We start from the raw sequence: 24805 nt of genomic DNA, 5'->3' as shown, positions 1-24805 counted from the left end.
ACTCCCTCTCCTCATTGAATGGAATACTCAAACTTGCTTTCTCTCTGTGTTTTCTAATGATTTAGGGACAGTTGACAAACACTCTGAGTGGCTGAGATGGTCCATCATACTAAAAGATAGTCAGAGATGTATTTTGCTCTCATTTTAATTAGAAATTTGATAACAGAATTATTTTAAATCCTATTGGAAGCTCATTGAGAGACTTTTTTTTAAGAGACCTGAGATATGGCCATTACAATAAACCAGCTGTTGAGATGAGAGCGTTTATAAGATTTTGTATCTCCTGAATGTGGATCCTCTGATTCCTGCTTTTTTCTCAGGGTCATGGTGGGCAGACTTTGTTACTGATCTGATGTGGCAGTTGAAAAGAAACTGAAAAACTCAAAGATTCTCAAACATGAGAATGAGCACAGACACAAGCTCTTTTTCAAACTCTTTTATTTGCAAGGGCAAGGGGTTTACAGTGTTTATTTTCTTTTTCTTCCTTTTTTTTCTAAAAAAAAAAATCATGTATGTGCTCACACCTGGGAGCTGTCTTCAGCAGCTGCAGTCTGCAGAAGTCACGCGGGGATGAATGCACTCCAATACATTGTAAAATTCTTGAATTTTTATCTTGAATTTTAAAAGGTGTTGCACATGTCATCGCTGCAGCACTTTATATCGATGTAGGCATTCATCTTCAGCATTTCGCAGTCTGACAGAGCCATACATTTCTGGTATTGGCCATCTAAGAAAGTGAAAAAAAAGGGAAAAAAAGGTTGGCTTTTGATTTAAAAAAATGCGTCCTTTTATTATGCAGGAGGCATTTCGCTGTTGAACAGCTGTATTCTCACATATTTGCACGATTAACAAACATTTGACAGTTTCAGTTATTTGACATTTGGCTGACTTTCTGTTTACTCTGCCTGATACTGTTTAAGACACTTTAAGGAAGTCACTATCAAATCTTTCTTGATGTAAAGCAATTAACGTAATTCACCATCGATGCCCTTTGACCTCTAATTTTGGTTCTATGGAATGCATACAACTGTTTTTCTTCAGTGAAAAACTCCTTTAACTTAACTAGGATTGACAGCAAAGATAACGTTTATGCTTTTCTGTAGTTTATGTACGGCCAGCCTTGAGTCCATGTATTTCTAAATGATGGAATAGTGTGAGTGTTTTTTAGAAACTTACGTGGTTCTCTGAGGAACCTGGCAGCAGCACAGCCATCCTTCTCTGGTTTACAAGTCTCTGCAGTGAGCTCGCAGGTTCCTCCGGCCTTTCTGGGGACACAGCGGTGGCAGCTCAGGGCGTCACCTGGGAACAAAAACAGCAAGACGATTTTTTGATTTTGTTTAGATGTTAAAGGAAGAAGATAGAGACATGTAGCGTGATGCTGTGCTCTGACCGTCATGAGTAAGTCAACTGCTTTTTCATATAACTACTTTGACATCTTCAATAAGACTCATCCAATCTGTTGCGAAGTGAAAAGAATTGTCTTTGAGTTTCTGACAGAGCTGCTGTGATTGTGCTCCTGTGCAGTAAAAGAGAAAGCAGATCTCCCTGTTGCACAGCAGCAGAGGTTGTGTTTATTCAGTGGAGAATCAGTGATAGACTCACCTGCTGTAAACAGCAGAGCCACAGCTAAAGCCAAGACCAACAGCTTCATTGTTCTGTCCAATAATTCAGCCTGTGAAAGATAAAGCACAGATTTGATTATACAATATGTGCTGTACTTTGAGAGATCCTGATTTCATGGCATGTCCTCTATTGTACAATGTTTTAGAGTTAGATATTACTTTATTAAGATTGTTTTAAAGGTGATTCTCTTATAATTTTAAGGCACTGAATTGAAATATATAGTCTAAACAAATTCTGAGCTCATGGACAGTGATATTTACATTTGGTAGCAAATATATGGAAAACATTTCTAGCTCATATTGATTGTTTTAAAACATATTTCAAAATAGCACTGAAAAGGTTAAACCCACAAAATAAGATAACTCAAATAAGAGAGAAAACACTGCTTTGTGTGTTCATACCTGGCTGATTTGCCTGTCTTGGGTTCTGCCAATGACTGAGATCTATTCATCGACTTTTCCTCTTTTTATACTGGTTCATACTTCAACCTGTCATGGTAACGTTCCATTAAGTGGTGTATCTCTGTTAAGTCTATATACTCAGCACCTCACTCACCTTGGGTACACTGTGTTCAGGGGTTACAGTTTCCCAATGTTCAGATTCCTGAATTATGCAAGAGCTGTCCACCCTTTGTCCACGACTGCATATATAATTTATGAGACTTTTGTAAATATGAATGCATGCATTTGTCCCAGACTTGGATAAAGATTTAAATTAGTGAACTTTAAGAGGACAAAGGATGTTAGTCAAAGGTACAGTATGTTTGTTTTAGGTGGATTATGCCTGACCTATATGAGGGGTAATACCTTTGCCTCAGTGGTCTTAACCAACATTGACACCAGGCATGAATAGACTCAATAAATACAAGCCATAGTCTGAATTCAGTTGAAACAGTATTTAATTTAAAACGAATGAAAGAGAGGGAAAGGCTGCAAAACTCAACAGCTGTCATATAGTCTAGGTAAATACCTCTAATTCTTACAGAGGTCTTAAGGAGATATTACCTCCATTCAGTTTTACTTATGTCCAAGTCAAAACATATAAAGAAAATTGATCAAATACATGAATGACTGGCTGACTGAAAAAATACTTGTTAACGCTTTAATAGCAAGCAATAAAAAAGAAAAAGAATTTCTTTTAAATCTTAAAGTCTCCTGTGTGGACTGAATACTTCTTCAGGTTTAATTCCTTCAAATAGTGTGTTCAATAGGAAAAACACAAAAACCATGATAAATAAAATGACTGACATCTATTGAGCAAAAATCTGTGTGATTTTTGAGTCTACACATGTGAGACAGAAGCTTTGCACTACTCATGGCTTTGAATAGCTGCTTTAATATAAAATCCAAACATTGCTGTATTTACTGGTCGGTAAAAATCCACTTCAGTCTTTTCAAACAGTGTGTTTTATCCCTGCTACTGTACACCAGGAGATGAAAAAACAGGTTTTATCTGTTTTGTATCCTGCTCCACCTGCTCAACCTTAAACCTGTTAGAGTTTGATGTTGTTACTGAGAGTTTCCTCCCAGAGTTTCATAGGCCAAGGTCTAAATTGATCCAGGGACCCTCTTTGTATGAGCAGGAGAGAAACAACAACATATAAGCATCCAAAAAGAAAAGCTGGTGGGAAATCTGCTTTGGAGTATGATATCTGGGCTGCCATGTTCACCCCGCTGCCATGAAAAACTCACAGACATGGATAAGTGGTTCAAAATCAACTAGGACCACACCACATTGTTTCCACATTTTCCCAGTTACTCTCTCAACTTGTCAGAAGATAGATTTGTTATTTATACTGGGTCTTTCATGTCCTTTCACCTCCGCTTTGACTTTCCCTCTCTGTGTTTGTTTTGCTCCTCGTCTCCCCTCCTCTGGACACAACCCAAATATTACTCTGCAACCCAGACTCGGTGCAACATCACGCTCAAAGCCCAATCAAAGCAAAATCTCTCTCATTCTATTGTTTCGCCGTCTAGAGCCAAAGTCCAATATCAGCACTGGCACATGTAAGGGAAACTGTCCATGTGGCAAAATGTCTAAACCCCCCATTGTTGTGCTTTTGTTGCCTCGGCCTCGCGATACCACCACACTCTCTGTTGGCCATATATATCTGCGTGTCCAAATTTTTCCACGCTTTATACTGTGTGACTAGTTTGGAACAGCTAACAGTGGAAAATGTCTCAGTACTCAGGAAAGGTGAGTACCACAAACAGGATGCAGCCACAGAGGGGGCTTTTCCAAAACCTATGCAGGTGTTTCACAAACAAAAGTCAATCACACTAAACAGGGATGTAGATGACTGGTCCAGCCTCAGATGATACATTTATCAGTGTTGAATGACATCTTTCTGATTATCTACAGCTCATTGTTAGTCAGAAATAATTGTTTTTGCAGCAAGTGTCTGTCCGGAGATAAACATTTTAATCTTCACTGTTGTGGGCAAAAAAAAAAAAAAACAGATTGTGTTCTATGAGGGAAAATGTTTCACTGGGAGGAAGCTGGAGATCTGCAGCGACTGCGACAACTTTCAGGACCGAGGCTTCATGAACAGGGTCAACTCTGTCCGTGTGGAGAGCGGGGCCTTCGTCTGCTTCGACCACCCAGACTTCAAGGGCCAACAGTACATTCTGGAGCATGGAGAGTACCCTGAATTCCAGCGCTGGAATGCCCATAATGATCACATGGGCTCCTGCAGGCCAATCCGGATGGTAAGAGTGTGTGTGTGAGACCCCAGGGACAGACAAATATTTGGATGGTTAAAAAAAAAAAAAAAAAGGAACGAAAAAAAAGGCCTAGCACACTGGCATATGTGTGGCCTCATTTGTACACATCTGTGTTTGAGACAAATCAAAGTCAGGATAAGTTTAATGCCTTGAGTTTAAAATGATGCACGGCTCAGTCTTGCAGCACAGAGTAATATCATATTAGGAACTTATAGCTTCTCACACCATGTTTTTAAACCATCAGCTGAGAGAAAACAACACATTTCATGAACTTCAGACACACTGTAGACTGTGGGCTATACATATTGTCATTCATGGACACATTTATAACCTTTAGATTTCTATAGGTGCTTGTGCACACAGCACAGTCCCTGTTACATCATGGAGAAGGCCTTGGTTCTTTGCAGTGAGGTGAAGCCGAACACTGTTGCTATGACTCAGCGAGCTGGCATGTCATTATCCTCCCCAGCATGGCGAGCACTACAGGATGGAGCTGTTCGAGGGAGAAAACTTCACTGGCCAGTGTGTGGAGCTGTGTGACGACTGTCCATTTCTGCAAGCACGAGGCCTGACCAAGAACTGTATCAACTCCATCAAGGTTTACGGAGATGGAGCGTATGTGTCTCTGCAACAAGTGATTTGGTTTAACATGATTGAAACACACAAGACTTTTCAACATTTGCTAGAATATTTTGGTTCATTATACTTCACTGATGGAAGCACCTTTGTGAACTTTATCACTTGTGTGACCTTATGCAAATTGTTAAAGAGTGAGGTCACCTCAGTCACAAAAGGCATATTTTCTCACATGCCTCTTTTGGTATTTAACCATAAGGATAGTTTTAGTAATATTTTACAAGAAGATGACATATCCATCTGTGAGGACAAAATTAGATTTGTCTGTGATGCTCACTGCATTGAAAAAATATTATTATTAATTCATCTTTGCCTTTTTTTAAGTAGAGAGTAGAGGAGTAGAGAGCAGACAGGAAATGTGTAGAGAGAGAAAATATGCAACACAAGTCCCTAACCATCCTCAAGTCAGGGACGCTGTCATTATATAATCACCATCTTAAAGCCTCCAATGAAAAACTGCATTGAAAAACTTTACCAGCAGCTTTGCTTTCAAGAAATAGTGTCTTTGTTACTCTGGAGGGATCACTAAACACACTGTCAGCAGATTTAATAAGGACTATTTCTGTGATGGAAAAAGTAGCAGCAGCAGTTCCACTGTAAACAGTTCAAAGTGAGGTCTGTGGATTATTCAGAGCAACTTTGTGATTTATTCTATTTGTTTTTGCGATAGAAAAAAAGCAATTATTATAATACATATAACATACAACAAACACTTTAGGCTACATATACTCAGATATACATGAATTCAAAGTAAACAAAAACTTGTGCATGACAGGTAAAAAGCTAAAAGATTATCCGAAGACCTCCCCCAATAACTCAAGGCAAGATAAACAGAATAACATTAAATAAAAACAATAAGAAAAAAGGAAATCGTTTGTTTAATTTTCACTAAACAGTCATTTTTCTACAGTTTTAGCCCCGCAAACAAACTTCAGTGCACCCTCATTGTATTGGGGTGGTATCAGAAATCTCAGTGTTGTGGTGCCCAAAGGGTTTAAGGTACTGACCATTGTCATCTCTCCACTCTCTATACTTTCTTAAAAACATATAATATGCCCAAAAGTCCTAAAAGCGCTTTGCTTTATTTCAGAATCAGAATCAGAATCAGAAAAACTTTATTAATCCCCATAGGGAAATTCTTTCCTTCCTTGCACTAAACGTTGCATATTTTAAACATCATTATTTTTATTTATTTTTCCAAACAGCTGGGTGCTGTATGAGGAGCCTAACTACCGTGGCCGCATGTACATCGTGGAGAGAGGAAGCTACTGCGCCCACATGGAGTGGCAGGCAGAGAACCCCAACATCCAGTCTGTTCGCAGGGTGGCAAACTATTTTTAAAACCATCTCTCTGTCACTGACAATGTGACTGCAGGGGGAAAACATCCACTGAGGAAAAACACTGTTGAGTAATCTCGTGCTGACTCTGTGGGGCCGTAAAATAATAAAAGATGCAGAAAATGTTTGACATTGCTTGTTGTTTTATTTTTGTACTGAATTATTCAAAGGCTGAAATAAACTAGTGATCCTACAGTATCTTCAATCTTATTTCCATTTTTCTTTTTTTCCTTTTATGCTCACTCAGTGTAAAACTCCCAACTTAACCATCACATTTCATTGTAGAAATGGCTGCAGGCTATGATTCAGGTAATTGCTTTCTATTATGTACCGTAACTACAAAACCTTTAAGTGCTGTGCTTTTCCTCATACTAATGGATCCATTACCAAGTTATATGATGTATTCTGGATACCACTAAGCACAGATTATCAGACAGATAGATGTGCATTTCATTTATCTAGGAGGGAAATTAAAATCTTTTGATCGTAAACAAAACAAAAAAAAATGTGTGGCCCAATAAAACAAAACAAAATGCCTTAATTAAAAAACTTACAAAGGCACAAAAAGCAGTCACCCAGCCTTGCAACACACACATTCCCACATACAAATGAATGTTTGGCAGTCGGCAATAAACAGCAGAAACTGTGTATCCTCTCTACATATACAGTGTATAAATCAAGACTGAAAGAGAGATATTGCACAGGTTGGAGCCGTATAAGCACCTGCCCCAGGGAGCTCTGCTACCACCTAGTGTCATTTATCTATTTTACTGTGAAGTCGTGACGTTCACCTCAGGGTTTTCAAAGTGATCACAATGGAGACTTTCAGCTGCAACGACAAAAACACATAAAAATATTGGAATGTTTTTGGATACATAAAAAGAAAACCCAGGAGCATAAACACAAATTTTGAATCATTCATCAATTTGTGAAATTTGGAATTCATCCAACTAGATCCAGTTTAGCCAACAATTTTATTTCCAGTTTTTAAGCACATTATACACACAGCATGTACGCATTGCGTATTGATGCTGTGTACAATGCAGTGTAAGTGAAGACAGGCTGGTGTGTCTTGCATTTAATGGCGTTTTACACCATTGGCTCATAGTTTCGTGTTTTTAAAGCACCACTGCATCATTTCGGCCCGTGTTCTCTCATTCTCCTAGGAATGTCACACCATGGTTGTGGCTGGTGGACCTCTAATGGCCACTCGTGTGCTTTCTCTCCCAACTGTCATGACAACACAACATCTATCTTTACAAGGTTTCGCTCATGGCCTCTATTGAGTTACAGGGTCAATATAGGATAGCTTAATGAGGAAATGCTTTGTCTTGAGTTACACTCAACGGCACTAGTTTAACAGCGATTACCTATAGCTAACCTTATTCCTAGGCCATTTGCTGCACGAATTGGCTGGGTGTCACCAACATGCCATTAGTCTGGATGTCAAAGACAAGAACGAGAGAGGGACCCGTGAGCAAGGCTTAATGGCATTTTAACAATGTCACTGTTGATTTTCCGTGATGATGGGATTTATTATCTAACACAAAGGACCTCAGTTTTGAAAAAGTGAGCCCTAAATGCTATGAAGCAAACTACGTGCCAGGATACTTTATTATTGTAGGCAACTATTCTGTTTCAGAGACCTAGATTACTTGCTCTAATGGAGATAAGAACTTCTTAAGAGGGGAGATTACAAAAGGGAAGCATACCAATTAGTCAGAGGAGAAGAATTTGAACCTTAACTCTTTTAGGGAAATACTTTTAGAGGTGACTGTGTTGACTGGGAGACTTGTAGAGTGAGCAGACTGACCAATCCTTTGACACAAAACACATCTTTTATTTAAGTAGTCACAGACTAGTCATCAACAGACTACTGAAAGAATATCATATTTGGAAATGAGGGGAAATTATTGTCACCTATTTCCTTTTTTGTGATAAGAATAAAAATGCTTAGCGGCTGGTTTGCAAACCCTGGTTTGCTCTATTTTGGTTTTTGCTGTGTGAGATATATTTTATATTTACCCCTGCGCGGTGGTGAAATGAGTAATTAGAACGAATAAATTTTAAATAGCATTTATTGTATCGTGTTACTGCAAATTAGGTCAGCTATTTTTAGCTCTGCCACTTATGCATAAAAGATCATTCAGATAGAAAAAAAAAACCCTAAGAATTTATCATGGGGCTGTGAGAGATATTTTTCACATTGATATGGACAAAACCCTAACACATTTAGATTATGAATTTGTTAAGTGCTGGCTAATTGTACTGGTACACTACTCTAAATAAAATAAATAAACACAGTCTCTATGTTTAGCCTGGCTCATCCTACGGCTCACTTTGCCTTGGGTGATGTATCTGTTCTTTCGTAACTGAACTATTGCAGCACACTATTTCAATAGCTCTTCGTATTATTATATTATAAAAAAAAAAGAAAAAAATCAAACGTGCTGCACTGTTCCGTACGCGAAACCGGTGAATTCAGCGTTAACCGGTTAAAAAAAAACTATCGTTTAAACCTGGGGCCAAATGGTAAGAACCGAAAAGTAGACTGTAAAATACCAACTCTGACGACAGAAAGTGCAAGAGTTATATCAGCTGGAACCGGGACAAAATACCAACGTGTAGAGCACACAGCTCCCACCAACACCTCCCATTCCGTTTGCAAGGGTCTAAGCGATTAAAATAAAGCGAAAATGATCGACACGGGGCGAAAATAAAGTCAATTCAGGCGTGTATCTGCGGTGTCGCGTTAAGGTCACTCGCTGGCTGCCTGAATTCCCCTCTTTGTGTTTACACATCCGGGTTTCCCTGTTTGCAGCCCATTCCCCATTTAGAAGCCATTTTGGACACAGATCAGTAACATGCATGTAAACCCCGACCGACCTCCCGACGCAGCGGTGCTACTATTCAAGTGAATAACCTTAGAAAAAAAAAAGCGCCGAGCTTTCGTCTCGGATGGTTCAACGGCTTCCCATTCGGTTTTTTGGATCCTGTTCCCGACGCGAAATGCTGCACCTATTAACGGACTAACGATCCTGGCAGGCAATTAAATCGCTCCTATCTTTTCTTGCAACATTGTTGCACCGCCTCGGCTATTGACACGCGTTGTGGTGGTGGTGGTGGTTCAGACTGCTGGAGGGACCGAAGGCCTGTGGTCGTTTTGATCCTGGACTGATGTTTTGGACAACCTGAGTTTTAATGTTCGCGACGGAAAGCGGGGGAAATCTCTGTCCTGTATTTAAAACGGAACATGTCTTTTTCATGGCTGACTTGTTCACTTCTTCTGGGAACTTTATGCGCAGGTAAGGTGCTATTGTTGGTTTAGAAATCGCAACAGTTTCTTTCTCCCTTTTTTTTTTAAATCGGTGTCGTTCATCCCGAGGCAGACACACGTTTTTTTTTTGTGTGTGTGTATGTATGTATATATGTGTGTGTGTAATTGTCTGCGTTCGAAATTTCGACCTGCGAGCGAGTTTACGTTTGTTAGTTGTGTAAACTTTGTTGGCAGTGGATGCTGGATCGTTCAGCAGTGGGGATTTTATTCTCTGCAACATAATCGCCTTTTCTCCGTTTGTCCCTTAAACACATCTATTTTCCACTGGATAATTATTAAAGCAATTGCTGGTACTCTTTTTAATTAAAAGAAAAAAAGACATTTCAGTGTCTCTGAATGCTGCTTTACTTAATGCTGAGGAGTAAAAAAAAAATATATATATATATATATTTATCCAAATTTAAAACTGTTGCGTCCCCCTCGCCTTTCTTAACAGTGGCAGGAATAGAAGGCAGCAGCTGCATCAACATCCTGAAACCTTATAGGCTACATCTCAGGTCTGCACTCTTGTTTTGTGGTTACAGCCTGAACAAGAGCCACACTTCCTCTGCTTCTTCTTCTTATGCTTTTTTAAATAAATCAATGGTGTTTGATTTGAAGAGACATCAGCTGTTCGTCTGAAGTCAGGTCTTTACCCTGAATTGAGGTTACCGTTACACACAGCTCCGATTCCAAAGCCTGTGACTTGGTACCACGTGAAATTGAGCATGAGGGTTGTTTTTCTTTTGTTTGGCTTTTTTGCCTGCGTTTGCAACTTATATGGAAGAATTTTATTGTGTCTCAGACATTAACACACACCAGCCCTGGTTTAGTAAAATCCACTTTCCTGTCACATAATATATTTTTTTAGTTTTTTTCTTCGAACTGTTATAAAATTTTCATTGAGGCACAGCTGTCTCCTGTGTGCCAAATAGCGATGTGGCTAATGCCTTTATGGTTTATAGATTATGACTCGGAGTGTATAGTAAGCTGCTTCTCCAGAATTCATGTTGTTGTGGTGTAAGCCTCAGTAAGTGACAGAGGGAGGGGGGGTTAGGGAATGATCTTGTAGTAAAAGTCCTCCCGGATCATGTGACCACAGATATCAGAAATGCCATCTCGGCTCAATGGAGCATTGAGCATCACTGTATGTGTGTGTTGTGTGTGTGTGTGTGATTTGTCCTTACTACCTTCCTTCCTTAATAATGAGCATGATGTTTGGTCATTGCATACATCCCTATATGCCATAATGAAGTCCATTGTATGCTGCTAGACAACTAAATGCATGTATGTGTAAGTGGATGTGTGCTTGTGTGTGCGTGTGCGTGTGTGTGTGTGTAATGGGTTGGTGGGGGTAGCACTGGGGGATGGGCAGCCTCCTATAAGCAGGGATTTAAAGAGACAGGCACTGTTTTTTCTGTGAACAAAGATTAAGCACGGATGTCCACAAGATATTGTGACTGACATGTACAGTATGTGTTATCTGCTTTACTTATCAAAAACATGTCGCCTGTTTGTTGCATGACTGCGTCCAACATAAAACCTACTTAGAGGAATAATAAAAGCTTTTCTCTATAAGGAATTCAGCATTAGGAGACTGACAGCTATTGTTACATTTTGGCTTGGTTTCCCCATAAAGAAGAAGGTCTTATCTGTCTTTCCAGATATGTCATACTCCAGGAGGACGCAGGAGTCCTTATCTATAGAAGCAGCACGTCGGTGTGTGTTTCTATACCACAGCAGGGCAGATTATTGTTCTTCTATTGCTAATTACATTCTGTAATTTTCCCCCTTTTTTTACTTGTTACTCCCTGAAAAGGTTTTTCAGTGAATGGTATTATGCTGAACTACTATTCAGCAACAATTTCTTAGCCCAGAGGAACTCCCTTTTTTACTACAGAGAGCTCCCAAACTTGGCCGTGTGCCAGAGTGATGATAGAGGCTCTGCTCAGAGATGTTTCTTCGTGGCACTGAACGGATCCTACGCCATATGTCTGTGCTTCCGCCGTTATAGTTTCAATTCATTACACTGTGAGCTGACTGAGGCCTTCTGTCCATCTCAGGGTACAGTCTGGGCGAAGCAGAGACCCGGGAGTGTGTGTACTACAATGATAACTGGCGTACGGAGAGGACCAACCAGAGCGGCTTCGAGCGCTGTGAGGGGGAGAAGGACAAGCGACTGCACTGTTATGCCTCCTGGCTCAACTCCTCAGGGACCATCAAGCTGGTGAAGAAGGGCTGCTGGCTGGACGACTTCAACTGCTATGACAGGTCAGGGCACTGAGTGCGGTCATCACCACTGTGCATTTGCATGTATATTTTAGGTATCTGGTTCATACCCAGGGTGATTGGCAGTGAGTACAATAGCCTTAATGCCCTCATGTAGTTCAGTGCACCTTTATTTCTCTGACCTGGAGCATTTTCAGGGACAGAAATAGCAGATCTAATGCTGAAACAATTTGTCAGTTAGCCAGTCAACTGAAAAAAATGTATTTACAGTTCTTTATCACCAACATTTGTCTCGATACACATGTAAATATACATGGCACTACTTACACACTGCACATGAAGCTAAAAAGAAAATGACACATGGCTGCAACTCCTGATTATTTTTCATCATCGGTTAATCTCTAAAATGGCAAAACGTAAACAGTCTAAAATGCAAACATGGAGTGTCCCTGAGCCCAAGGTAACCTGTTCCAGTTGCTCATTTTTATTATCCTCACAGATATTCAGTTTACAATGATATAAAACAGAGAAAAGCATAAAATATACATGTTTGAGAAGCTGATACCAACAAATGTTTACCATTTTTGTGTGAAAAGTGACTCAAAACGAAATGAGGCCAGACCAACAGGTTGAGGGCAGACTGAAGTAATTTCAAAATTAAGTTGTCAATCTTGATATAAAAGCCTTGATAGAACCAGACTGTATGAGAAGGAGAAAGCGATTTCCTCAAGTAGGGATTTATTTTGGGAAAACGCCCGACAATCAGCACAGCTCCCATTTACTCTTCTGGAAATAACCAGGTAGCCTGCAGCTCAGTGACCACAGTCCGTTGATGGCAGATAGATACGGAGGCACCAGGCCACTCAGGGATTTTTTTTTTTAAAAGTCAGGAGGAGAATTTGACACTGGCCTTTATCAGCAGCCAGTGCAGAGTTGTGTGGCACGATCAAACTATCTAGTCTTTAATATTCAAGCCACAGCAACAAGCTGGAGACCTCTGGTGACTCACGAGCACAAGCTTGAGAAAAGAGAACCGCAGTAATCGGTCCTAGTTGACACAGCTGTCAACTTGGCAGCCTTTCTAGTGCTTAATGTAAAAGTAGTTTTGAGACTGACCCGAGTATTTCAGGATCAAGACTGGAATTGTTGAATAGCAGTTAATGACAACTATTTTGTGTGACGCGGCGGCTATTTGACGATGATCACATTAAATCAAAAGCTGGTTTTTAAAAAAGCTTTGCTAGAATGGGGCACACACAAATTGTAGGTTTAGATGCAGCTGCAAATATGTTGACTGTTCCCAGGGAAATTGCTTCGGCCTGAAGTGCTGTTGGCTGTAATTACAACCACAGAGAGAATGTAATGGGACCTGGAAAAGTAAATTTGCTCCCAGTCAGTTTAATCTGAGTGAAAAGCTCTGTAAAATAGTGACAGACAGTGAAAGGCAATGAACAGGTGGGCAGAGTAAGTTAAAAGGCAATGTCACAAAGATTAATTGTTGTATTACAGAGCAGAGATCTGCAATCATGTAGTGTAGTGTTAGAAATCCTGTGGTTCTTCTGTATTTGGAACATTTGCTGACTTGAGAAGAATAATAAGTTAGTATATTCTCAATAAAATAAGATTTTGATAACTCAAGTATCCTGCAAAATGTCATTTTTGTTGGCTCATGCATTGCCTGGAACCAACCCCAAGGAGTGAATAGGTTAGAGACGGTCCAGACAATAAATAGGGCAAATATTACTTTCTCATTTAAGAGTTCATGTACAGCAGAAGCAGAAGAGTCAGACACTCACCTGCTTGGTCCTTCAAGTTAAAATCTAGATCTCTAAATGCTCTGTTGGTTGTACTGTCATGATATTTTGGTCCTATTTTTAATAATTAAAACAGTTTGACGCGTATCTTGTTTCAGCATTGGGTAATCGGAGCAATAACGCAGTGTGTGTCATCTGCTGTTTTAGGCAAGAGTGTGTCTCCATGGAGGAAAACCCTCAGGTCTTCTTCTGCTGCTGCGAGGGCAACTACTGCAATGAACGATTCACCCACCTTCCTGATATGATTGGCAGTGGCAACCGAGGTGAGCAGCAAATGCATCCTACATATAGTACGAGCAAAAATAGGTCTTTGCTTTTCCCCTCCGATTAGTGGGAGTTAAGCTTAGCCTTGTGTCTAGTAGTAAAAAAACATCAGGATTGTGTTATGATCCCTTTTACACAGACTTTTTATTTCCTTTAAATGTTGCTAAATTATTCCTTGTTAGCTTTGTGTATACAAGAGCCACAGTCAAAAAATATTTTTAATCTAATGTGTTTTGTAATCAATGAGAGACTGAAGCATCTTTTTATGTGCATGATATGTCATCATTCATTGTCTTTTATTGCACACTCCACAACTGGTTATCAGCTGACATGTATGTGCCAAGGAAATGAATGTTGTTTTTGAAAGGCTGTCACTTGCCTGTTTGCTGTATTTCGGCAGACTCTAATCATTTTTCAGCCCGCGATCAAGGTTGGCCGGTCCAGATAAAACGTTACCTTGCTCTTTTGAAATCAGGTCTCAGTCTGTGAGGGACATTTGTGACGCGGCTAATAACCTACACGCCATAAAGCTGACATGCTGTAATTATTCTGTTCCTCCTTGACAGTGAAAATCCGGCCTCCACCCCGCGTGCCGTCCCTGCTCAATGTCCTGGTGTACTCCCTGCTGCCTCTCTGTGTGCTGTCCCTGGCCCTTGTTCTGGCCTTGTGGATGTACCGCCACCGCAAACCTCCCTATGGCCATGTAGACCTTAGCGAGGTGAGACTGGCCTTAATCAAATCTTGCTTTTTCCCTCTCTGCTCATCAACCATGTTAGCTGCTTCTGTTTATGCTAGTTACCCATTCTTCTGTTATTTTCATGTAATATTTTGCAGTAAGTGTCACGTTGAGATAGATGTGGCAGAAGAGTGAGACATGTTTTCCTTGTCTGTTATTTAGGATCCAGGACCCACTCCTCCATCCCCGTTGGTGGGTCTGAAACCTCTGCAGCTGCTGGAAATCAAAGCTAGGGGGCGCTTTGGTTGTGTTTGGAAGGCCCAATTGATGAGCGAATATGTTGCTGTAAAGATCTTCCCTGTTCAGGTACGACAGCAATATCAATTCAGGGCATTTGTTTAATTAAAAAAAAAATCCTGTCCAGCACTGCTTTATAGTCCAAGTTTGTGCCACTCATGTATTAACATTATATATTAGTCACATTGATGAGCATCTGATTTTCAGAAAAACATATGTCTTGCGATCCTTGAAAAACCCAGAAAGTTGTTAATTAACACTTATGGCTGTTTTGAAGACATTCCCAGAATCCTTAAACACTCCTCTCACCATCTGGATGATGAAATATTCCGTCTGTTGCACGATAAGAAAGATTTTCAACCTGTTTCTCGAGTTGTGACTGAACTGTAATCCGGTTAGCCACGAATGACATATGTCGTTGCCATTTCTTGTAAAACAAGCAAAAGTGTTAGTTTGTATGAAACTACAAAGTACTGGAAAGTAACATCAGTATATACTATTATAACTTAAATACATTTCTTACCTTTAGGTTTCTTAGAGAGATTACTAGGTGTACATTATTGGATAAAAAGGATGATTAGCGCAGTCACTTAAATTTGATGTTAACATATAAGAGGCACAAACTGAGGCTGCCTGCTTTGTGTAACATATAAGCACAGGCTTATTGAAATCATCAGGACCTAAACATAACTCGCTGGTTTGCGTGTGTTTGTATAGGATAAGCAGTCATGGCAGAATGAGCGGGACATTTTCATGACTCCGGGGATGCGACATGAAAACATCTTGCGTTACATCGGTGCAGAAAAACATGGAACCAACCTTGAGACGGAGCTGTGGCTCATCACAGAGTTTCATGAGAGGGTGAGAGAATGTCTACTCTTATACACACACATATATACCCACCTATAGCAAATTCATGGTGAGGTACAGGGCTTCTGTGTTGACCAGAACTACTTTCCAGTATTGGCAGAAGCCTTTTGTTTACCTCAACAAAAGACCCTCACAGCTTTTATTAAAGATAGGATTTTATTACATATGGCGGGCTTGCAGTGCCCAGTATGCCTTAAGGAGATAGAATTGTCTCGCTTAGATTTATACACTCTATGTTTTTAAGCATGTGTAAAAATAATTCAGGCATTTATGTCAAATATTTCTAGTATTGAAAACTGTAACTGTAACAACACCTCAAGGCTACCAAAACATTCTGTTCATTGGTCTTGTCTTAAACAATAAGCGCTTTAAACACAAATGTGGAATTACATTTTGTGGTTATAGCATTTATATTGTATTACATAGCACTGCATTTGTGCACTGACTTCTCAGACATGTCCTTATAGCTCCCTTTTATTTAATCCATCGCAGTGACACAAACATATTTAGTTACTGTTAAATGTCTTAGTTCCATGGATGCATGTGTCATCTCTGTTTGGTTGAATGTTTCCATTTCTATCAGTAGTTGTAATGATATTTTAAGCTGTAGTGTATGAATTTTGACTCCCCTGGTGATTCTGAAAGAATCTTTTCCTGCTCCTTTGTGCATCCAGCATCACTTCTCAGGGTCATGGTTGGCCAATTCCTCGTACTCTGACTAACAGTAAAGCTTCTAAGAGGTGGATTAAAAATTCGATTCTTGTGCAGTTTTTAATCCTTGTTCCTGAACCTTTTGTGTGTTTTGTGTACGTGCAGGGCTCACTGACAGACCACCTGAAGGGTAACACTGTGACCTGGAGTGAGCTATGTCACATAGCAGAGACCATGTCCTGCGGCTTGGCCTACCTCCATGAGGACATTCCCAGCTACAAGGGAGAGGGGCCAAAACCCACTATTGCACACAGGTAGAAGAAACATAAACTCCTTCTGGCTTTCCTGAGTCTTGCGCTCACTACACTGAAAACCAGACTGCATTTGATTTTAGATCTACCCATAAATTAATGGTGCACTTTCCTGGTTGTGCTTGATTTAGTTATTTTCACCCTGGAAAATCATGGGCTAATTCGTGTGACTTAACGTCTCCGTAATTACAGCCTTGTAATGACTTCTAAAATCATCTTCCCAGGGACTTCAAGAGTAAGAATGTGATGCTTCGAGATGATTTAACTGCAGTGATTGGAGACTTTGGGCTTGCTGTACGATTTGAACCAGGAAAACCTCCAGGAGACACTCATGGCCAGGTATGAATAACTTCCACTATTTCTACGTTGTCACTCTGAGGCGTGTCCAAGTAACTGTCCCTTTATTTTTGGCAATTTACAATTTTTCTACTAAATACAGACTTGAGAGGAGTGAATATGCAGTTACTGGGATTTATATTTGTGTTCAACTTAATTTTAGAGTGTTTTTCACACTGAGTAATCTTTTTCTCGTCATCTGTGCCAAATAGCTTAAAAACCCAGTATGATTCAAAATTAAACATGTAAACGATTGTCAGTGATTACACAGTAAGTAAGACGAGAGAGATGGTGTTAATGATTCATTGTGAAAAGAATTCAAAACTGTTTATTCAACCAGCAGGGTAGCAGGATAAGTTTGGAAACGACTTCCTTAAGTAGAGCCAGAGCTCATGGTTACATATGTTAAATAAAACTTGATGGAGATATTAAAACAGCATTTTCTTCAAAAATGTTGCCAACTGATATGACAGCATGTGCTGGGTTTCCATTGTTTACTCATTATTTTACCACTTGCATGTGTCAGATTAATTTCGTAGCATTAAGTGCCCTTTAGAAAATACTTTGATGCACACACTCACTAACACTCAAATCCATTGTTCTGCCAGGTGGGTACGAGGCGTTACATGGCTCCAGAGGTGCTAGAGGGAGCCATCAACTTCCAACGAGACTCCTTCTTGAGGATAGACATGTACGCCATGGGCTTGGTGCTGTGGGAGCTGGTGTCCCGCTGCTCAGAGACCGACGGTGAGTCAAACAGTGCAGGAATGCTGCTTCACCCACAGGTGATAGGTCACTGTGCTTCAGGCTGACCTAATAAACAAAGGATTAGTTTTCGTTTTGTCTGGAAAAGTCATCTGATCCAGGCTAAAGGTGTAATGTGGGTGAAGTTACTGTTTAAATACAGAACTAGTTTTGATTTGCTATATCCTTTCAAAATCCAAATCCTGCACTGTTTACTTGACCTCTGTGTAATGCTTTCCATCCTGTGGCCTCACTGCCTCTCCTCAGGTACAGTTGGCGAGTACATGCTGCCGTTTGAGGATGAAATAGGCCAGCATCCCTCCCTGGAGGATCTGCAGGATGTGGTCGTGCACAAGAAGATGCGTCCAGTCATCAAGGAGTGCTGGCTCAAACATCCTGTGAGTAACAGTGGAAGAATGGCTCCTGCAGTTTCAGCAGCAATACCAGGATGCCATGCATCCTTTTTTCCAGTGAAGGCAGCTTGGTCATGTGAGGTCGTGGTTCCATGAATCCATTATGTTTTTGTTGTTTCCGAAACTTGGTCAGTTGTGTCTACAACTTTGGGTCATAGAGAAAGGGAGGGATTTCTGCCCTTACAATATTGCGGCAAGAAACCCAACAGTTCCCACCAACACTTGGCAGCCGTGGAGAGGAAAATCTCCCTTTTAACAGGCAGGATTCTGGGTTGCGGTGAGATGACAGAAATGGGGGTGAGAGAGAGACCAGGAACAGTTGGATATACTGTTGTATTCAATTCATATCAAGGGCTTGTTCAAGGTTCACCTGAGCCAGCCCTAACTATAAGCTTTAGCAAAGAGGAAAGTTTTAAGCCTAATCTTAAATGTAGAGAGGGTGTCTGCCTCCCAAACCCAGGCTAGGAGCTGGTTCCACGGGAGAGGAGCCCTGATAGCTGAAGGCTCTGCCTCCCATTCTATTCTTGGAAACTCTAGGAAACACAAGTAAGCCTGCATTTTGAGAGCAATGCATTCTGTTGGATAATAGGGTACGGGAGACCTTGGTCATTAAGGGCTCTGCTTGTAAGGCAGACCTGGGCAAACCACAGCCCGCGGGCCGCGTGCATCCATACGTAAAACGTCACGCTTTTGGCTTTTCAAAATAAAAGCAACATATTTGTATTGCATGCACGGCATGAATATTTTTTCATTTATATTCTAATTTATGATTGGCCTCACGTGGGCCGGGCAGGGACACACAAAGGGGTGGGTGTGGCCCGTGGGTCGTAGTTTGCCAGTGCAGATAAACTAATATGGGAGAAATATGATCTCTTTTCTCTTTTACATTGAGAAGTGCATGACTAGTTTTTCAACACCCTTTTAAGACAGGACATTTCTAATTTTCACATTATTCTGCAAGTGTAAGAAGGCTGTTCTGGGCAAATGACAGGTCCTGATAACTATGTGATTGGATATTGTTTTTCTGAGGTTTTTTTTCTAAAGTACAATAACTTCAGCTTTACAGTTCATCCAGGCTTTTATGTCTTTAAGATCTGCCTGAAGTTTAACCGCCTGATTGGTATTATCTGGTTTCATAAATAAAAACAAATGGGTCTGTGTGGCAATGTAAATGTAATGTGGTGCTTTTTGCTATTGTCGCCTGTATAGGGTGAAAAGTATCAGCCTTAGCACAGAACCCTGTGGAACTCCATGATCTTGCTTTTGTGTGCACAGAAGTCATTGTTAACTGTCTGATAAATATGACTTAAATCGGCCGAGTGCAATATACCAATGACATTTTCCATTCTTTGTAATAAAATCTTGATTGCTCAATCTTTACTTAACGTTTGGGTCCAAACAAATGCACAAAATGAACTGCCTTTCAACAAAATAACAATATAGAAGCACAAACTTACTCTCCTACGATTTCTGGTGTGCGACTACAGGGTTTGAGCCAGATGTGCGAGACCATCGAGGAATGCTGGGACCACGACGCAGAGGCACGATTGTCAGCCGGCTGCGTCGAGGAGCGCATCGGCCAAATCGCCAGGATGATCAGCAGCACTACCTCAGACAGCCCTGTCTCCATTGTGACGTCTCTCACCAACGAGGACCTACCTCCCAAAGAGTCCAGCACCTGAACGGGTGACACCATCCTTCACCTGAGCTCCTGACTTTTTATTTCTCAAACCCAAACTCAGCGGATCTCCGTGAATATTTAAAAACATAAAAAAAAAACAAAACAACTAGCAACTTGAATGCAGCTGCTATCTTATCCCAATACTGGTATTTTTTCTGTTTTAATGTTTTCAGTGTTTTCAGTGTCGGATCATACTAACACATCCATCTGCTGTAGTTTTGAAGTAGTAATAAGCTATGCGATGGGCACATCTGATAACACCCATGTGTCAAATCTTAAATGTTGTCATTACCTCATGTATTTCTTTTGTGTTAGTCTATTTTTTATTACCTCATGAGTTGTTTTCGTTTTCCTGTCTTGGTCATGATCGTCTGTGGCCAAATGATATGAATCTTTGCTCCAAACCTCGGACGACGTGCTGCACACCTCGGAGGAACCATTTTGAGACTGTTAGACAAAATATATTCATCTTCCTCAGGGGTCGAAGCTTCTCGATTTTTAAACTCGAGTGTGCTCCCTTATTTTAAACCTGTGAATGCCTCAGATTGAAAAAAAGATTTTAAAAAATCGGAGCACAGCTGTTTTATCGTAAGGGAGAGAGCTGAAATGGAAGCTGAACAGTTGGACATTTTGAACTTTTTGAAGATTTGGGACAAGTGTCTTGTCCCCGGGGAACTACCTCTCAGGTATCCAGTAGGCTTCTTTGGAACATTTTCTCTAATTTGAGAGCAAAGCTATCCAGCTAGCTATCATGGACATATTCCTGGATTTTTTTTTTTTTTTTTTTTAATTGTAGAAATTCAGAGTTACTCCTTTGCCAGTGCCAGGGGCATTGACGGATGCTGTCTGGAGTTGCAATGTTACACATTTTTGATTTTAACTGTCTGTGTGTGTGTGTGCGAGCATGTGTGTGGGAGTGTGTGTGTGTGTATGTATGTGTGTCTGTGTGCGCGCACCCGCGTGCATGAGTGTGAGGAATTTGAAGACTAAATGATATGAGATGGATAGAGAGTGTTTTTAAAGTAAGAACCATGGACAGGTAGTTGGGGTTTATCCTTGTGAGGGCCATACTTGAGTAAGCAACATGTCTGTTTTTAATTTTCATGGGTGTTTGTTCAATAGACTCAGCCGGACACCAGTCCCCAGATACCTCAGTCACTGTATGTCATGCAAGGAGAGCTCAAATGGTTGCCTTTGTCTCAAATGCAATGCCATAGTTGTACCATAACATGAATACCATACATTGAATGTCCGTTATGCTGCTGTGACTATTCCAGGATACTCAAGGATTTGTAGATGTACATGTATTCTTTGTTAATATAACGCTAACATGTGATAACTATCCATGATATTATGTGAGGCTAATATTCTGTTTTTGTGTTTTATGACTGGGTAAGCCCTCAGCTGCTTACTCCTCCAGACTGACCTCAGATATTCTGACAAGTACCTCAGGCTTTTTTCTACATGTATATCAAGTTGTGTTATGTATTTTATTGTGTTTTAGTAGTTGAGATATTTTATTGCCGGTTGGGCCTCTTTGTCTGTGGAGATTTTTCTTTTTTTTAAATAGAGCCTGACCAGTCGTCACGGTGTTAATGCTGTACAAACCTAAAAGAAGAGAGGCAGATTCTTGTAAATAGACGTGCACACACAGTTGCAGAACACTGATCTGTTTTATAAAAAAAATAATAAAATCAGCGCATTACAGTTCTCATTTCACAGAAACAGAAAGGGATTTCTCAGTTTCACCTCTACATATTTAAAAGTCATTTGGGCAACTAGCCCTGGGATTTTTTTTTCAACACACACACACACACACACACACACACCTCAGTTCATTAGGAATACCTAGCTTAAACTAAAGCAGTCCAATACAACAGACTTGTAAGACATCCTCCTTCATGCAGGTTTAAGTGTTCACTTTTTGTAGTGTGTGGTGCTGTTAACTGCATTGCATTATGTAGACTAAACAACAGACACACCTCTTTGTATAATGGCATACAGTTAAACAGCAGCACAAACTACATCCTCCAAAATGATCATGAAGTTGAATCAACATGTCTTTAACACAGAATCCACAAAAACTGAACATTAGAGCCTCATGAAGGAGATTAGACTGGATTAGACTGCAGGAGATTAGCGAGGTGTTCCTAATAAACTGTCACCTGAGTGAGCTTATGTATGTATATCTATGTGTGTGTGTGTTTTTCAAGAATGGTAGATGTGTTACTGATTTCTATGATTCATGGTATCAGTTCCTCTGGATCAGAAGCTGTGTAGGTAGCACTGCATCAGAAAGCTTAGTGAATATTATCAAAAAAAAAAAAATAAAGAGCAACAACGAATCTTAATGGTTTGGGGCAGGTGGCCTCTGTGATTGGCCACTTGTTTGAAATGCCAGTTTGAACAGTATTACCTCAATATTAACCTGCTGATGTGATGTTCAGACCTGTTCTGTGTTTAGCCACGTTGGACAACACACAGGCTCATCTGTTGTGCTTGGTTTTGTGCTGTGGAAAGATGGTGATTTTTGACAGTGGTCTGTAACGCTTGCTCCTGTGCCGTTTTGGTAAAGAACATGTGGAACAAAAGCATAAATCAATACAGAACAGTGTTTTTAGTGTTTGGAAATCATCGACGTGTCTATAACCACATGATTGATTGATTGATTTTGATAATGCAGCCCCATTAGGAGTCATGTAGACAGTGGCATGCGCGTGATCCAAGGGTCCAGCAATATTTATTATACAGCAATAGTCATTTGAATATCATAGTTCAAGTCATTAAACTCAGCTGTGACTTAGAAGTTTTCCTCTGTGGGTCAATGAAGTACATCTCATTACACCTGGATCATGTTCTGACGAGGACACGTTTAAGTGTCCTGAGAAATGTTGTGGGTTGAATTTTTGTGTGTAAGCCGAATGTGACCCAGGTGCTTTCACGTATTGTGCCAGAAAAACAACGATCTTGTAGGAAAATCTGCCATGATTGGTGGGAACCTCCAAATGCTGTCTTACACCCAGCTCTTCTGAACAGAAAAACCAGTTACCTCATGCAGTACTTTGTTAGTAACACTAACATGGAGTCAGTCTCATCTTCAAAAAAAAAAAAAGAAAAATATCAACTATCGTGTATATATTTACTTGACAAATGTAAAGGGTTTCTTCCTTTTCATGTGTGAATCCTGTGAAAGCAAAGCCTTTTTTTTTTGATTTACAGTCAACATATTGTTCATTTCTTGTAGTGTGAATGGATGTTGGACTGAATTGTGTGACCTTCCCTGTTCATGTGAACTGTGCGTGTGGGGGTGTGGGTGTGTGGTGTATGTTGATTGGTTTCACTAAAACAGTACGAATGGTAACTTTATCTGTGAGTTGAAATGCTTAGAAATATAAAGTAGATGAGGATACATCCATCTTTTTGTATATTAAAATAAAGACAAACACTGATTAACCATGAAAATAGAATTATTTGATTTTGTTTTCAGTTCACATTTGTTCCCTCATGCATATATTCTCTTAAATGAAATATCACCTCAACATAAAAACAAGTTGCAACCAATGAAGCCAAGAAGGGGGTTGGTATATTGATGAAGCAGTTGAAAACACAAAAAGCTTTTAAGAAGCAACATATCAAGGGATATATTTTTTTTTTAGTTAGTTTGTTTTTTAATATGAAGCTTTTGTAAAAGCACTTAGAATTTAGTTTTTATTTTGTACAAAATAATCTACATAGTATTCATACATCCAACATCCCTAAAAAAAAAAATCCTTACCAGGATCTGTAACATAGGGCTCTATGGCTGCATTTGTACACTAGATGGCAGCAGTGGCATCAGCAGTTTGGGTTGGTTTATTTTATTTATTTATTTATTTAGAATACTAACAAACTACTACTAAATACATAAACTGGAAATGAGCCCGAGTTGGGAGGTTAATGATCAATCTTCCCTGACCAATAAATAAAAAACACAGTCTAGCACAATTTTTGATCCTAATCTCGTTAAAACTTTACTTATTCCTTTAATTGAGTATTTAATCTTTAATGATTATATTATACATCATTACATAATTGTATTCTTAACTATAATTAATGTAATCTTTTTCGAGCAGAAACAGAACAAGTGTACTATAAAATGAAATTTTTGAAGGCATAGTGATACATTAAGATATTACTATTACTACTACAATTATTAATGTTGATGATACATTTACAAAATCACAGTCAGAAAAGTTAATTAAAGGGCCAGATACAGTAAACATTTCAAATATATATCAGGGGCTGATGGTGCCTTTTTTTAAAGCTATTAAACAGAAAACTTTGTAAATAAAGGCCCAATTTCAGCTAAGAAATCAGGAGTCCAGGTTAGTGATCTTTGTCTTAGAATTCCACTGCTGAAACAAACAAACAAAAAAATAAATGTATAAAAAATACCTGAATGTGGCAACTGCATATTATAACAAAAACGTAAGCTGTGGCACGTTTGTCACACAAATGTCACAACTTTTAAATACTCTTTTATTTACCTGTAAGACAGTGCTTTTGATGCCATATGCCACATTCAGAGGTCATCCGAACAATCCATTTTCAGTTGACATCGTGTGCCCCCTGAAGGCTTTAGACCCTTTAAATGTTACAATCGCAAAGAACCTTTATTTTAAATATGTAACCTATATTTCATAAATATGCATTTCACTATCTCGTCGAGTTAATATAAAACTCATTCAGGTTGTGCTGAGATGTTATTTGATGTTTACTTTGAGTCTGTTACAATTCCAAAACGTCCGCCAGCCCCTAAAGGCATCAGTGCTCCCTTCCGTCTGGCCAATCAAAACACGCCTCAGAGGTCACGTGACACAAAAGGCTAGTAAATTACAATTGAC

The 24805-nt window shown here is 39.8% G+C and overlaps 3 protein-coding genes across 3 annotated transcripts; 2 read left to right on the top strand and 1 right to left on the bottom strand.

Annotated features, from left to right (window-relative positions):
• Nucleotides 1–423: 423 nt before the first annotated feature.
• ly97.3 (lymphocyte antigen 97, tandem duplicate 3) lies at nt 424–2114 on the bottom strand. Its single transcript, XM_041055499.1, has 4 exons — nt 2025–2114; nt 1603–1672; nt 1177–1299; nt 424–727 (listed from the first exon to the last, which is right to left on the bottom strand). The coding sequence occupies exons 2-4, from the start codon at nt 1649–1651 to the stop codon at nt 621–623; spliced, it is 279 nt and encodes a 92-aa protein (XP_040911433.1). The 5' UTR covers nt 1652–1672; nt 2025–2114; the 3' UTR covers nt 424–620.
• Nucleotides 2115–3798: 1684 nt separating this feature from the next.
• On the top strand, nt 3799–6323 carry crygn1 (crystallin, gamma N1). Its single transcript, XM_041055599.1, has 4 exons — nt 3799–3819; nt 4083–4331; nt 4816–4961; nt 6188–6323. Exons 1-4 carry the CDS (start codon nt 3799–3801, stop codon nt 6321–6323), a joined length of 552 nt encoding a protein of 183 aa, XP_040911533.1.
• A 2862-nt stretch (nt 6324–9185) lies between these two features.
• Nucleotides 9186–22263, top strand: LOC121193550 (activin receptor type-2B-like). Its single transcript, XM_041055903.1, has 11 exons — nt 9186–9625; nt 11700–11907; nt 13827–13942; nt 14510–14661; nt 14842–14985; nt 15634–15777; nt 16603–16751; nt 16973–17087; nt 17693–17831; nt 18096–18226; nt 19729–22263. Exons 1-11 carry the CDS (start codon nt 9574–9576, stop codon nt 19921–19923), a joined length of 1545 nt encoding a protein of 514 aa, XP_040911837.1. The 5' UTR covers nt 9186–9573; the 3' UTR covers nt 19924–22263.
• The last annotated feature ends 2542 nt before the right edge of the window (nt 22264–24805 follow it).

Source organism: Toxotes jaculatrix, chromosome 14, assembly GCF_017976425.1.
Source record: "Toxotes jaculatrix isolate fToxJac2 chromosome 14, fToxJac2.pri, whole genome shotgun sequence".
Taxonomy (NCBI): Eukaryota; Metazoa; Chordata; class Actinopteri; family Toxotidae; genus Toxotes; species Toxotes jaculatrix.
Note: the sequence above shows the minus strand (reverse complement) of the source record. Positions and strands in the feature narration are given on the sequence as shown.

What these genes read in the sequence shown, in the direction of transcription:
- crygn1 (XM_041055599.1), top strand. Translation starts at nt 3,799, where the DNA reads ATGTCTCAGTACTCAGGAAAG. An exon ending in TGTCTCAGTACTCAGGAAAG is followed by an intron (nt 3,820 to 4,082) that starts GTGAGTACCACA and finishes AAAAAAAAACAG; the next exon opens with ATTGTGTTCTATGAGGGAAA. An exon ending in AAGGTTTACGGAGATGGAGC is followed by an intron (nt 4,962 to 6,187) that starts GTATGTGTCTCT and finishes TTTTCCAAACAG; the next exon opens with CTGGGTGCTGTATGAGGAGC.
- LOC121193550 (XM_041055903.1), top strand. Translation starts at nt 9,574, where the DNA reads ATGTCTTTTTCATGGCTGACTTGTTCACTTCTTCTGGGAACTTTATGC. An exon ending in GACTTCAACTGCTATGACAG is followed by an intron (nt 11,908 to 13,826) that starts GTCAGGGCACTG and finishes CTGCTGTTTTAG; the next exon opens with GCAAGAGTGTGTCTCCATGG. An exon ending in GCCATGTAGACCTTAGCGAG is followed by an intron (nt 14,662 to 14,841) that starts GTGAGACTGGCC and finishes TCTGTTATTTAG; the next exon opens with GATCCAGGACCCACTCCTCC.
- ly97.3 (XM_041055499.1), bottom strand. Translation starts at nt 1,651, where the DNA reads ATGAAGCTGTTGGTCTTGGCTTTAGCTGTGGCTCTGCTGTTTACAGCA. An exon ending in GGCTCTGCTGTTTACAGCAG is followed by an intron (nt 1,300 to 1,602) that starts GTGAGTCTATCA and finishes TTTTGTTCCCAG; the next exon opens with GTGACGCCCTGAGCTGCCAC. An exon ending in CAGGTTCCTCAGAGAACCAC is followed by an intron (nt 728 to 1,176) that starts GTAAGTTTCTAA and finishes TCACTTTCTTAG; the next exon opens with ATGGCCAATACCAGAAATGT.